Source organism: Mirounga leonina, unplaced genomic scaffold, assembly GCF_011800145.1.
Source record: "Mirounga leonina isolate KUSES-001 unplaced genomic scaffold, KU_Mleo_1.0 Mir_128, whole genome shotgun sequence".
Classification (NCBI taxonomy): domain Eukaryota; kingdom Metazoa; phylum Chordata; class Mammalia; order Carnivora; family Phocidae; genus Mirounga; species Mirounga leonina.
This window is the reverse complement of record NW_023270320.1, coordinates 20,928,923-20,942,911: the sequence shown is the minus strand read 5'-3', so window position 1 is coordinate 20,942,911 and position 13,989 is coordinate 20,928,923. Positions and strand designations below refer to the sequence as shown.

General features: G+C 39.9%; 1 protein-coding gene across 2 annotated transcripts in view; it reads left to right on the top strand.

The window, feature by feature from the left end:
• FGL1 (fibrinogen like 1) overlaps nt 1-13,989 on the top strand; it is a 28,205-nt gene that overhangs the window by 1,859 nt on the left and 12,357 nt on the right. For both annotated transcript variants that reach the window (XM_035004157.1, XM_035004158.1), the window contains 2 exons: nt 8,896-8,975; nt 11,304-11,484. In XM_035004157.1, the coding sequence (XP_034860048.1) occupies nt 8,896-8,975; nt 11,304-11,484 (261 nt within the window). The remainder of the gene's footprint in view (nt 1-8,895; nt 8,976-11,303; nt 11,485-13,989) is intronic.

Below are 13,989 nucleotides of genomic sequence, written 5' to 3'. Positions count from 1 at the left end.
AATGCCTTATTACTGAAGGAGCTGCCAGACTAGAGCCTCCCTCCTTTCTCTGGGAAAGATCAGATTTGATTATTTTAATGGCGATGAGATGGAAATTTCAGGACACCAGGAGACAGAGCCTGCCAAAACATTTTATTGGCCCTTTATTTTCTACCAAGCCTCATGTAAAGTACTATGTATACATGTTATATAATCTCCCAGCATCTCCCAGAGCTCTTTCAACATACACTGTCTCTTAGACAAGAGCCAGAATCAGACATAGATATAAGATCATAATTTGTTTTTAAAGCTCTTTAAGTTTTTAAGCTAGTTTATTCATTTCTGAAATAAAGTACTTGACCCCACAAATACAGAAGGGAAATTGATGAACCAAAGAAAATATACTAATTTCAACAGACAGCATAAAAGCAAAGTCTAGAAGGCACAAAAATTTCATGACTTTGATTCTTGACTCCCAAATATTTCATCTGAGAGCTGGAAGTGGATTAAAACAATGAAGATCTGGTTACTATCACATAAGAAAATGAGACGTTATTTTCACTACTGGAACAAAAAAGGAGAAATCCCAATCAATAATCCGGCAAAAAAATAATCTTCTCAGTCAGAAGAACAATTTGAATCAGAGTCACAAATAAATGGTATTATATCATACTGTTATACTCATCTCCCAGATTAATGTGAATATACTTAGTGAAAGTTTATTTTATTCCTTTAGCTAAATAATTTTCCCTCTCTGAGCCTTGTTTCCTGAAGTGTTGATGATGTTTGGATGATCTCACTTCCTTTTATTATAGTTTGACCATGTGTACTAGTCTCATGGGATAATGCTTCCTACTTCCAAAATCTCTTTATGTGTTTTTAAAAAAATATTTTTATTTTCCATCTTCATTTTCTTTTGCTTGCTTATAATAAAACAAATATTCTTGCTTCTTATTTCCTGTAACATTAAAAAACTTCACATGTTTATGACTCTGCCATTAATTACATGTTAAGAAATTTCCATCATGTGGAGGGGTAATTTTTACTTTGTATGACTTGACTTTATGACAAATTTAAAAGTTAAATGACAAATAACCATAAAGGTACAAATGAGGTTTTTAAAAAAATAGCAGCAGAGCTGTTGTAGTTCTGCTTGGGAAATATATTTATTACCAACTGAAAAGTATGAGTCAAACTTATAATTTATTATGAGATAGGTATGATAATAGTTGTAGCCCATTAAGATAGCCTAATTTTAAATATGTTAGGTTTTAAGTTTTTCATTATTTATTTGCTCTTGGGATTTTATAAATTCAAATATCTCTTTAAAACCAATATAAGGGCGCCTGGGTGGCTCAGGTGGTGAAGCGACTGCCTTCGGCTCAGGTCATGATCCCAGGGTCCTGGGATGGAGTCCCACATCGGGCTCCTTGCTCGGCAGGAAGCCTGCTTCTCCCTCTCCCACTCCCCTGCTTGTGTTCCTGCTCTCGCTGTCTCTGTCTCTGTCAAATAAATAAATAAAATCTTAAAAAAAAAAAATTAAAAAAAAAAACAATATAAGTTAGCACACACCACATGTCATATTTGCAAATCAATACAAACTTTACAAAAGCCATAGTTTATTAAATATTCTCAGTCATTGCTGAAGGAGGGGAGATGATGAAGGCAATCTGAAAGGGACATCTAATAAATTCAGCAGACAAAAAGAATCTGGTGTTGGGCACCTGGGTGGCTCAGTTGGTCAAGCGTCTGCCTTCAGCTCCGGTCATGATCCCAGGGTCCCGGGGATCGCGTCCCGCGTCAGGCTCCCTGCTCACCCGGGAGTCTGCTTTTCCCTCTCCCGCTACCCCTCCCCTTGCTTGTGCTCTCTCTGTTGCTCTCTCTCTCAAATAAATAAAATCTTAAAAAAAAAAAAAAAAAGAATTTTGTCTCTTATAAACAACTGCAAAATTATAACAGATGCTGGGAAGTTCTAAAATTCTAACTTCGATTCATAAATTTTCTTCTCATCAATTCACCAAATATTTTGTTGAGTACCTGAATCAAGTTGAATTGTGCCCATAAAGTGATACGTTCAGTGCTAACTCCCATTACCTGTGAATGTAACCTTATTTGGAAATAGGGTCTTTGTAGATGGAATCAAGTTAAGATAAGGTCATATTGAATTAGGATGAGCCCCAATCCAGTGGGCTGGTGTCCTTGTCTGAAGAGGGAAATTAGGCACAGGGACACTCAGAGGGAAGACAGCCATGTGAACGTGCAAGCTGAGAGTAGAGTGTTGCAGACGCACGCCAAGGGATGCCAGTGATGGCTGGCAGCCAGCAGATTCTAGAAAAGGCAAGGAAGCATTCTTCCCTAGAGGCTTTCAGAGGGAGCATAGCTATAGTGACTCCTTAATTTCACACTCCTATCCCCCAGAAATGTGACAGAATCAACTTCTGTTGCTTTAAGCCGCCCGCGGTGTGGTAATTTATAACAGCTGTATGAAACTGATACAGTACCTAAGTATCTACCAAGCATGGAGATATAGCAGAAATAAAAAGGATCAAGTCCTTCATTTCATGGCACTTATGTAACATAAACATATATAGGGTCGCCTGGGTGGCTCGGTCACTAAGCGTCTGCCTTCGGCTCAGGTCATGGTCCCAGGGTCCTGGGATCGAGCCCCGCATCAGGCTCCCTGCTCCACGGGAAGCCTGCTTCTCCCTCTCCCACTCCCCCTGCTTGTGTTCCCTCTCTCACTGTGTCTCTCTCTCTCAAATAAATAAATGAAATCTTAAAATATGTATATAAAATATTTCATTATATTTGAATATATTTTTCAATTTCCTTAATGACTAGCTCTTCCTTTCTTAATATATTAGGTTGAACTGTAAGAAATGGCATACGTTTGAATGGTTTTGACCTAACAAAATGAAAATTTCATATACTTCAAATTAATACACATAATACATCTCTAGGCATTTGATTACTCTAGGTACTTTGTATGAGGGGAAACATACAACATTTGTCCTTTTGTGTCTGGCTTGTTTCACTTGGCATAAGGTCTTCAAGGTTAATATTTCATTGTGTGTATATATCTCATTCTGATGATCCATTCATCTGTGGATGGACATTTGGATTGTTGTTCACACACTTTTTGTCTGTTGTGAATAATGCTGCTATAAACATTGGTGTACAAATAACTGTTCCTATCCCTATTTTCAATTATATCTGTTTTTTACAGTATGGAGTTTTATTTTTCTTTTTAAAATGAAAATTTTAAAAAAATATTTACTTATATAAGTAATCTCTACACCCAACGCGGGGCTCGAACTCATGACCCTGAAGTCAAGAGTCACATACTCTTCTGAATGAGCCAGCCAGGCAATCCTCAAATTAGAATTTTTCAATCATAATTTTTTTAATAAACAATAGAAATTTATTTCTGACAGTTGTGGGGGTGGGAAGTCAAGATAAGTGTACCCGTATTGTTGGGTTCTGGTGAGAACCTTCTTCCAGGTTGCACACAGCCATTTTCTCCACTTATCTTTATTAATTTTTTAATTTATTTTTATTATGATGTACTATATGTTGGCTAACTGAACATAATTAAATCATAATTTTATCACAATTTTATACAGTACTGAAAAATATGTTAACTGAGAGAATTAGCAATAGTGTTAAAGTCTAGGGAGAGTTGCCTCTTCTATTTTGCATAAAGGTAACTCAGAAGATGGGCAATGTAGCAGAAAACACTGTCCTTGAAGTATTTATGATTCAATTACGGAAATACTACATATATTTTATAAACAACTAAGACAAGCTCAAGTCTTGCATAGAGAGCTTTTCCTTTTTGATGACCTTGAGAGAGCACCACTCACCATCTCAGCTTTTCTTAGGAAAGATCAGTCTTGTTTCTAATGAATTATTAGAGAGAGAATCTTAAGCAGATTCGACACCCAGTGCTGTGCCACATGGGGTCAATATCACCACCCTGAGACCATGACCTGACCCAAAATCGAGAGTCGAACACTTAACCAACTGAGCTATCCAGGCACCCCAATATAAGCTAGTATTTTAAATGTAATTCAATATATTTAATATAAGCTATATATAAAAGCATCTAGTGTACGTAGCACCGGGCATTAAACAGTCACCCCATGTTTGAATTTTAAATGGTTACTAAGATCACAGAGTAAAATATCCATTTTCCTAAACTAAGTTGCTATAAATGGTATCACATGAATGTATAAAAGGATGACTCACTGAAAAAACTGGATCTCCAAGGGCTTAGGAGAGCTTTTCTGCAATGAGTTATTGAATGTGTTCTTGTATTTTGTCTGACTTCTTTGCCCATTTAGCTGTGTGATTTACACAGCACTCCACTTCTTTCTGTACATTTTGGTTATTTTGTTTTCAGTGTTAGATGAAAGGATTAAGTTGTAACAGATAAATTATACAACTTCATGATAAATTGCTTGCTATTGTTTCTCTCTGTCTCTCTCTTTTTTTAATTTGAGAGAGAGAGAAAATGAACAGGGGGCAGGGAGTGGAGAGGGTAGAGAGAGAATCTTTTTTTTTTTTTAATGTTTTATTTATTTATTCATGAGAGTCAGGGGGGCGGCAGAGGCAGGCTCCCTGCCTAGCAGGGAGCCCAATGCAGGACTCAATCCCAGGACCCTGGGATCATGAGCTGAGCCGAAGGCAGATGCTTAACCATCTGAGCCACCCAGGTGTCCCAAGAGAGACAGAATCTTAAGCAGGCTCCACACTCGGTGCAGAGCTGGACACAGGGCTTGATCTCGTGACCCTGAGATTATGACCTGAGCCAAAATCAAGAGTTGGATGCTTAACCGACTGAGCCACCCAGGCACCCCTTTAAGTGTTTCTCTTTAGACTGTTAGGTAAATGCAGATGCAGAAAGAAACTTAATATATACCTCCCTTCAGAGAGAACTCCTTTGAAAGAAACACTCAAAATTTAAGTTTATACCTCTCCTGTGTACACGAATGAGGCTTGCCAACTGGTGGGCTTCTTTGGAGAAGGATCAGGCAAGGACAAGGCGCTTCTGTTGGAGAATCGCCCAATGTAAGCCTCTGATGATCTTTTCTGTGAGCCTATTCATTCCTCCAGAGAGGAATCCCATGCTCTCTGGCCTGGAAAGTGGTGGGAGGAGTAGAGAGAGGGCTGCCTGGCTGCCAGGACAGAATATCCTGGTGGGGTGTGTGTGTGTGGAGGTGGGGGGGTGGGTGTTTCAACCTGTAGAACAAAGTACTCTCCCCTGACCTCCTTTGTGCCTGTGGTCATGCTACCCAGAGCCTCTCTGGTTCAACCTTAGTGGAAAGTAAGCCTTGTTGTCTGATGGGGTGAGAGAAACAGTATTCATGACATGAATTGACAAGGTCAAAGAGAAAGGGAGGGGAGAAAACATCTGGCATGCGATGTTTCGGTGAGGTTTCGGTGAGAATCTGAGTGTCAGCCCATCGCCTCCAACCCTGCCTTCGAAGCCAGCTGATGCCTTCAGCCCTGCACCCGGCTGGGGCATTGCAGTGCACCTTAGTCTCCTTCTTGTGATGGTCCCCTTTGCTGCTGCTGGTTCCCCAGTTTTAGCAGCCCTGCCAGCTCCCCAACGTGCTTCTTACATCCTACAAACATGTTGACATTGCATGCCAGGTGTTTTCTCCCCGCCCTTTCTCTTTGACCTTGTCAATTCATGTCTTCTCCATTTTTCTTTACTCCTTTTCTAGTGGGGTTTTATGAAAAAGAAAAAATAAATGCATGTGTTCAATCCAACCAAAAGCCTCGACCCCCTTCCTAACGCTTACTTTCAAAAATACACTTAGCCCTTTGTTTTCCCCTTGACCAGGATAAACATAGACAAGGAAGGAGGAAGTATTGCCACTGCAAACAGACTAGTTTTATGGCAAGGAAAGGACATTTTCCCCTCTGAGAAAGAATTTTCCTTCCCAGGGGAAAATTTTCTGCAGAGACAACTAAACTTTTATCGGCATCGCTGTAACAAATTAGATGCTGGGGATACAACAATTAGCAAGGTGGGGCCTTTGCCTTCAAAAATCTTATTCTAAGCAGTTAGAGAAAGACATGCAAAAAACTGACCACTTGATAATTCCATTGCTTGGCACAGTGCCTGGAACAGAGCAGGCATGCAAACAATGTTTATTGAGTGGATAACTGCTATTTTGGTCTGCAAATATAGTATGGGGGGGGTCACAGTGGAGGAAGTAATTAATTTTGTCTTGAGAGGTGGTCTGGGAAAGTTCAATTTTTATACGTAATTACATATGGTTTCACGTCTACTTAATTTATATTGTCCTTAATTTCCATTTTCATGGTTATTTTCATTTCTTGCTTGAGACGCTGCCTCGCCGAGGCTGCCATGTTGATTCTTCCACAGCATGTAGCACAGTGCTGAGCAGAGAGCTGATAATCAGTAAGGGCTTGCTAATGTGGCCATGCCCTCAGTTTGCCTCCGCTTCAGTGTAGCTGTCTCCTCTCCTGCTAGATTCACCTGATGTTCCTTTGGAGAAGTGCATGACTCAGGAAGAAATGAGTCACAGCCATGTTCATGAGCGAGGCCGATGTTTACAGGAGAAGGCCAAGCGGGAGGGCCCCCATTCATCCATGCAGCCTGTTTCCCTGTGTGTTTCAGTCATATGTGGATCACGAGGCAGGCTGTGTGGAGTTCAGGTTAAGGGCATGGGCCGTCAAGGTGGAAAGCCCTCAGCTCAATTGCTGGGTCTTCCATAAACCGGCTGTGTGATCTTAGGGAAATGACTTAACCTCTCTGATCTATTCATTTGTAGGATGAGGATAATAGTACTTGCCTTAGTTATTTGAGAATTAAAGTAGATGCTTATAAAATACACAGCACAGTTCTAGACTTGTAGTAAAAAAATAAAAGTCAGTCAAGTAAAATTATATAGTTATATGTAGCAGACTCTTTATTACTCTCTGTAATGCATAAATTTCACATACTCTAAAAACTCACATTCTATTTTACAGTGCTTCCCAAGGTGGCCATGCACGGTAGTTGTCACTGAATTTAAGTGTCTTTCCCATTCTATAACTGTTTTTGTTGGCCTCAGAAGGACTGAGAACTAACTACTTTGTTATAATAGACTTAAAAATTTTTGTATATTAAGTCCTTAAATCATTGCTTCCCAAACTTTGCTGAACATTGGAATCAACAATGTTTTAAAAATTCCATGTACCTGACTGCCACCTTTAGACATTCAATTGAATTCCCGGGCATGGAGATTTTTTTAAAGCTCCCCAAGTGATTCTAATGGGCAGTAAAGTTAGGAACCACCTTTTTAATTATATAAAAATTGAGAAAGAGGGGTGCCTGGGTGGCTCAGTCGTTAAGCATCTGCCTTAGGCTCAGGTCATGATCCCAGGGTCCTGGGATCGAGGCCCGCATCGGGCTCCCTGCTCAGTGGGGAGACTGCTTCTCCCTCTCCCACTCCCCCTGCTTGTGTTCCCTCTCTCACTGTGTCTCTCTCTGTCAAATAAATAAATAAAAATCTTAAAAAAAAAAATTGAGAAAGAGATACCTGAAAAGACCTAGTGGTCACAGGTTCTATAAGAATAAAAATAGGCTAACAAATAATTCAGTTGATTCCAGTTCTTTTCTGGAAACCATAGGTATAAAATCTGTTTGAAGATTATGCAAATATCTCTGCTCTTCTAGGCTCCTTAGCGTCTAAAATTTATGAAAAATCATCTCTGGCAGCACACAGAAGTTATTTGAGGATGAACAAAATTTTTCATCAAGACTCATTACTTCAAGAGTGATTTCATTTTATTTCATTTTATTTTGAGAGAAAGAGAGCATGTGCACAAGCAGGGTAGGAGGGCAGGGGGGAGCGTTGAGGGGAGGGGAGGGAAAGAGAGAGAATCTCAAGCAGGCTCCACACTCAGCGCAGAACCCAAACATGGGGCTTGATCTCATGACCCTGAGATCATGACCTGAGCTGAAATCAGGAGTCAGACTCTTAACCGACTGAGCCACACAGGCGCCCCTCAAGAGTGATTTTAAAAATAATCTCAAGAAGTGGTAAAGTGAATTTTCCTCTACAACTTTAAACAGAGCTTAAAGATTTATATCACCTTGGTAGCTTGCCTATCCATTAAGACATCAAGAAAAACAATGCATATCACATCCTATAGTTGTCATTTTTTTCTTTCTTCTTTTAAAAATAAAAGCAGTCTTCCATATACAAAATAAGTTATTGTTCCTTAGGCACTTATCCTATGACAGGGTATCTAAAGCATTAGGTCAAAATTGCCACAGTCCTGTCAAGTAGAAATTATGATTTCCGGGGCGCCTGGGTGGCTCAGTCGTTAAGCATCTGCCTTCGGCTCAGGTCATGATCCCAGGGTCCTGGGATGGAGTCCCGCATAGGGCTCCCTGCTCAGCCAGGAGCCTGCTTTTCCCTCTCCCACTCCCCCTGCTTGTGATCCCTCTCTCACTGTGTCTCTCTCTGTCAAATAAATAAAATCTTTAAAAAAAAAAAAAGAAATTATGATTTCCATTTACAAATCAGGAGCATTTTAGTAGGTTGCCTGAGGGCACACAACTAGGAAGTGGCTCAGCCAAAACATGGAGCCAGGTCTTTGTTTTTACAGAACCTTTGCTTTGTCTGCAAAAGCAGCACATTACAATTAGGACACTCAAAGAGAGGCAGAGTCCCTTTATTTCTGCAATTGAACAGGTTCAGTCCTACTTAAGGTAACAGAGAGCATCATTCTGTGTGAGGGAAGCATGGGAAAATCCAGGGGAATTTCCTTGAAGACTCTCAGACTAGAGATGGAGCTGCATCCGACATCCTGGATCACGTTGAACCTGAACCCAACTCATCTCGAGAAAAAATCACAGTAAAGAAGTTTATGAAATATCTTTTGTTCTTGTAGTTGTTTCAGTGGGGAAAATGGTGAAGATGTTCAGTTTCATCCTTGTCACCACCATTCTGGTAATGGGCAGGGAAAGCTGGGTAAGCTCATTTATTTATGTATTTATAATACCTGCTTTGACCTGAATTTTCTTTTATTTTGCAGAAAACCTTTAGTAATTTGTCACTGAAAAAAAAAAATAACTAAGGGGAAAATATGAAAAAGGTTTGTGGACGCACCTGCCACATAATAGGCACTTAGAAGAGACGTAATTTTTCTTTCTCAAAGTAAAAACTAGTCTTCACAATAAATAAGTAAAATCTTTTTGAATTTACTGGGGCCTATTTGGGTAGTTAAATAATGTTAGAAACTTAAAACTACCCATGGTAATTAAAATTGACCTAGGGTCTTTCCCAATATTGAGTTTTCCAATATTGAACACTGTTAGTGTAAACTGAACAAATTATTTGAAAGTAATTACAATGAACTCATGCCTTCCTCCATTCATAAATAAATAAAAGGGAGAAAATACTCATTTATTCAAAGTTCTGGGAGAGTGAAAACTCCTAAATTTTAAATAAGCTCACTAAAACTGTGCATGTGGTCTCATAATGATTGAAGATAGTTGCCCTGTACTTCCAGCTATTTTTAAATCGCACACTGCAATTTATATTTAACTATATTTAACACTATCGCAACCAATTTCCACCTATTAGAAAGGAGCACAGGATTCCAGACACCATGAAATGTTCTTGCTGTTCATTTTTTAGACTGGTGGGAATCAGAGAGCTAAGCAAATAATTCAGAGTAGAAAAATCAAGGAGTGTTGAGGAGAGAGCACCAAGAGCAAATAAGAAATGGTCCTCGAGAAATAGCCAGGGGAGATTCAGTGACTCGGACTTGGAAATAGGAGAAGACCTGGACCACCACTTCCCCATTCTCTTGCTATGGGACTTCCAGTTTGGGGGCTGAATTTCTATGTTCACAGTACAGGTCTTCATAGGAAGGGAGTGTACCTCTTTGTCCCAAATAGGGTGTCTAGCTGTGCTGTTCTGACCACCTAGCAGAGGGCCTGGAATGTAGCAGGTCCTCCTATTTATCGAATGAATATAAGGCGGTACATAAAGATAGGAACCAGAGGCAATTGTAAATTGAGAAACCTGTCTGATGGCTGTTTTAGGAAATGATGTGTATAAAGGCAGTAGTGTAAAGCAATCACTCATGAAAATTTAGAATTTCTCAGAAGTGAACATTTACACTTACCATGGGAGATCATGATGTAATTTGCAAATAGAGATGTCAAGGTAAAAGTGGAAAAATGGCAAAAATTAGTCTTTTGTCCTTTTTTCCTTTTTTCCCCACTCTACCTCCAGTAACTCTTCCCACATCAAGTACTCAAAGCCTTTATTGAAGCTTCTAGTCTCAATACCTCTTCCAGAAGCCCCATCCCTGCAGCTCATCTTCCCAATTAATTCCCTACCATGTTTCCTTTCTCTTTGGAAAGTTATCAGACGCCAGCTTAGAAAGGAGCTGATAAATTCTCTTGCATCCAATATTCTTGGGTTTTTTGCTCTTTTAGAGAAGATAAATGACCTAACTGGAAAACTCAGCCTCCTCCCATCCCTTTCTGAAGTAATTGAGGGAAAAACAAAACAAGCAAAAAGTTAAAGTGACTTCACTAGAATTTGCACAGGTAAGTGGGTGAGATATTCAGGGATATGAGAGTCTAAACTAACATCCCTTATAAAGGTGAACACATGTCATCAGATTATAAGTATTCCATTAAATTTTTAAGACATTAATGCCAGAAGGTCATTCCAAAGCCTTGTGTATTTTAGGGATTGACACACTAACAATGCAATGATGCCATTAAAACTTTACTGTCAGGAAAGCATTTGATGGCATCACGAAGAGACTGAGAGTAGGGATCTCTAACCGGATTTGAATCCTGACTCCTCCTACTTGCTGGAAAAATCCCTGAGCAAGTTGCCTCACTAGGGTTGAGACAATTCCTCCCTCCTGGAATCATTATGAAGATCGAATGAGACGAATTTAAGGCTCTTAGCTTAGTCATTCAGATTATTTTATATTAATATATAATTTTTTAGTTCAAGCACTTTACCGTAGCCATAATTACTTACTCTTCAAACAACAAATAGTACCAGAGTTTTCAAACCACTTTCTGGTTAGAATAATATTCAGAAATGGGAGTTGGGGACAAATTTTTTTTTTTTAAGATTTTATTTATTTGACAGAGAGAGACACAGCGAGAGAGGGAACACAAGCAGGGGGAGTGGGAGAGGGAGAAGCAGGCTTCCCGCCGAGCAGGGAGCCCGATGCGGGGCCGGGACAAAATTGAATCATTAATTTGTCCAGCTTGTTAGGAGCTTTTATTTCCCAGTGAGAATGAGATGCGCATCACTTTGCAGGCTCTTGAGAACTGTCTCCAGGAGCAGGCACGGCTCAGAGCCCAGGTGCACTTGCTTGAGACGCGGGTCAAGCAGCAACAGGTCAAGATCACACAGCTTTTGCATGAGAAGGAAATCCAGTTCCTTGATAAAGGAGAGGAGAATAATGTCATTGACCTTGGAGGCAAGAGGCAATATGCAGGTCAGAACCTATTTTTCTTATGGGCTTCAGGAACTTATAATATACACCCATGTGCAATGGGGTTGCTCATTATTTGGTACTTCGGATTTTGCTAAAGAGCTTTTCCTATTCCAGTAACAATCAACATGAAGCATTATACCAAATTTAAATGTCTTCTACCACATTTTATCCTTTTCTCTCACTAATCTCTGCAGGGGATATTTAATACCAATGTTAAATATCTCAGAATTTCTATAGTTTAATGAGAGATCAAAGACAATAGATTGTTTACATACTGGTGTGCAAATAACAGATGATACTTGTGAAATTTTACAGTTGAGTTTTGTTTTTGTGTATCATTTCTTGTTACACTTATACAGTTTTCCCTTCTGAAACCGTTATGTGCTTTAGGGTAGTAAATAAGGTAATAGAATACAAGGACAGGGAAAGAAAAAGGATCACAATTATTTAGGGAAATACAAGAGTTGTGTTTACATGTATATTTTATGGTTTGGTAATTTTCCTTTTGATTGGGTCAGTGTTCCCACCCGGAAACTAAATGATCTTAGACTGTCAACACATTGCGCTTATCACTGCACATAGCATTATTCCTTATAGAAAACTATTCACTCGCCTTCCTCCAGGCATCTTTTAAAGTAAACAAACCAGAGTTGTCAGAAATGAGGATGCCATCTAGAGCACTGTGTTCCTATGTCTGTTCTAGCTTCTCCCATGATGTATTATAATTTCTTTGTCTATGCATCTGTCCTGATCAATTAACCAGGCACTTTGTAAGGTCTGGGATGACGTTTCATCATTCTTTCTTCCCTCTTGCCTATTCGAGTACCTGAATATAATAGAGCCTCACATTTATGAATGAAAGCAAGGGAGTACATGGATATAGGAAGCGCTAGATAAGCAAATATAAGTTGGAAAATAGATCTGACTGTAACTGAAAAACTGTAAAGGCTGAAGAGATTCCAGGCTGATAGAATAAAGACATGTTTATTTTATGTTTCTAAATATACTCATCAGTGTAGGATATAAGGATTGTGAGAATTTTAGAAACTAGGCTGCAACAAAATGCTTCCTTCTTTCTTTACCGAGAACCTAATCTCTTTCTGGTCAGACTTTTGTCCTAGGGGCTCCTGACATGCTGTTGTCCCACCATGTGATCCCTTACCCTTGATTCTTGGAGTCCAACTTCCCCTCCCCTGTTTAGGGATCAGAAGGAGGCCTGTGGTAGAGGGATTGGAGGTAGCGTGAGGATGGCCCATGGCTCTGTGGCGTGGAACAAAGAGGAACAAAAGCCAGCTCTGGCAAAAATAGGCTTGGGAAACAAAGGCCCTGTCTGAGGCAATCTTGGGAGCAAAGAACCAGGAATGAGAACCTAAGGAGAGAACCACAGTGATGATTAGGCAAGACAGTGAAAGAAGGCTCAGGAAAGCAATCAAACAAAAAGCAAAATCAGTAGAAATTCCTTGAAGACTGATTCTGAGCCAGGGCTTCCCACTAGAATCACCTGGTGACCTTGTAAAATGCCAAAGCCAATAAAAGAGCCATGAAGGGTCTGAGGTTTTACTCTCTTCGCAGCCTAACAAGTTAGCCTGCCACCGTTTCATGGATGCCGGCAGAAGAAAAGAGACTCCCGGGTCAGGAGTCTTCACGTTTGTACCGATATCCCTTGCTTGCAAATACTGAAGGAGCAAAATGGAGTAATCCAGGTGGAGAATGTGCAGGCAGTGGGCTGTGTCACAGCTGAGGAACGCTGAGCTTAGGAAACATCAATCTTTTATTTATTATGGGTTACAAGCAAATTGGCCCAGTTTTTTCTCCTTTGCAAGAGACATTATTGTTATGAAAGTGGACAGAAACTAACCTGTCATCCGTCTCTATCTTCTAAGGCTGTTTACTATACAAACATCCCTGAAAAAATTAGTCCAGAACATGAACTCTGCTTACAAAATGTGCAGAAAGGCAATGACCCCTGGGAAACTGTATACATATAGTGCCTAGGTTCCACTCCAATTAAATGAGAATTTAGGCTGCAATTAAATGAGAACCCCTACAGGACTGAAAAGGGCTTGTGCTTTTGCTGATGCATGTGGATGAGATTGTTCAAGACCAGAATCAGGTCAGGTTTCTCCCCAGATTTCTTCTCACAGGCTGAGGTCACCTAGTAGAAGGCTTTGCTTCTTTTCAGGTAGGAGGTAGGGTATTGTGGCAATTCAACACCCTTTTCATTCAATGACGTTTGGGGCCTAATTATAATGTGGTCAGTTATCCACTTAGCAGGCTTTAGCTACCTCTCCCGAGACTGTGGAAAATTTAAGATACAGATGTCAGAGTAGGATCTCAGTAAGTTAATTAGGCCAATCATTGTTGATAACAGGGTTGATTCAGACAAGGGGGTAACCAGAATGGCCAAATGACCATTTGATTGATGACTTTGTCTTATGGGCTGAGTTGTACCCTCCCCATTCATATGTTGAAGCTCTAACCTCTAAAGTCTATGAATACGACTAA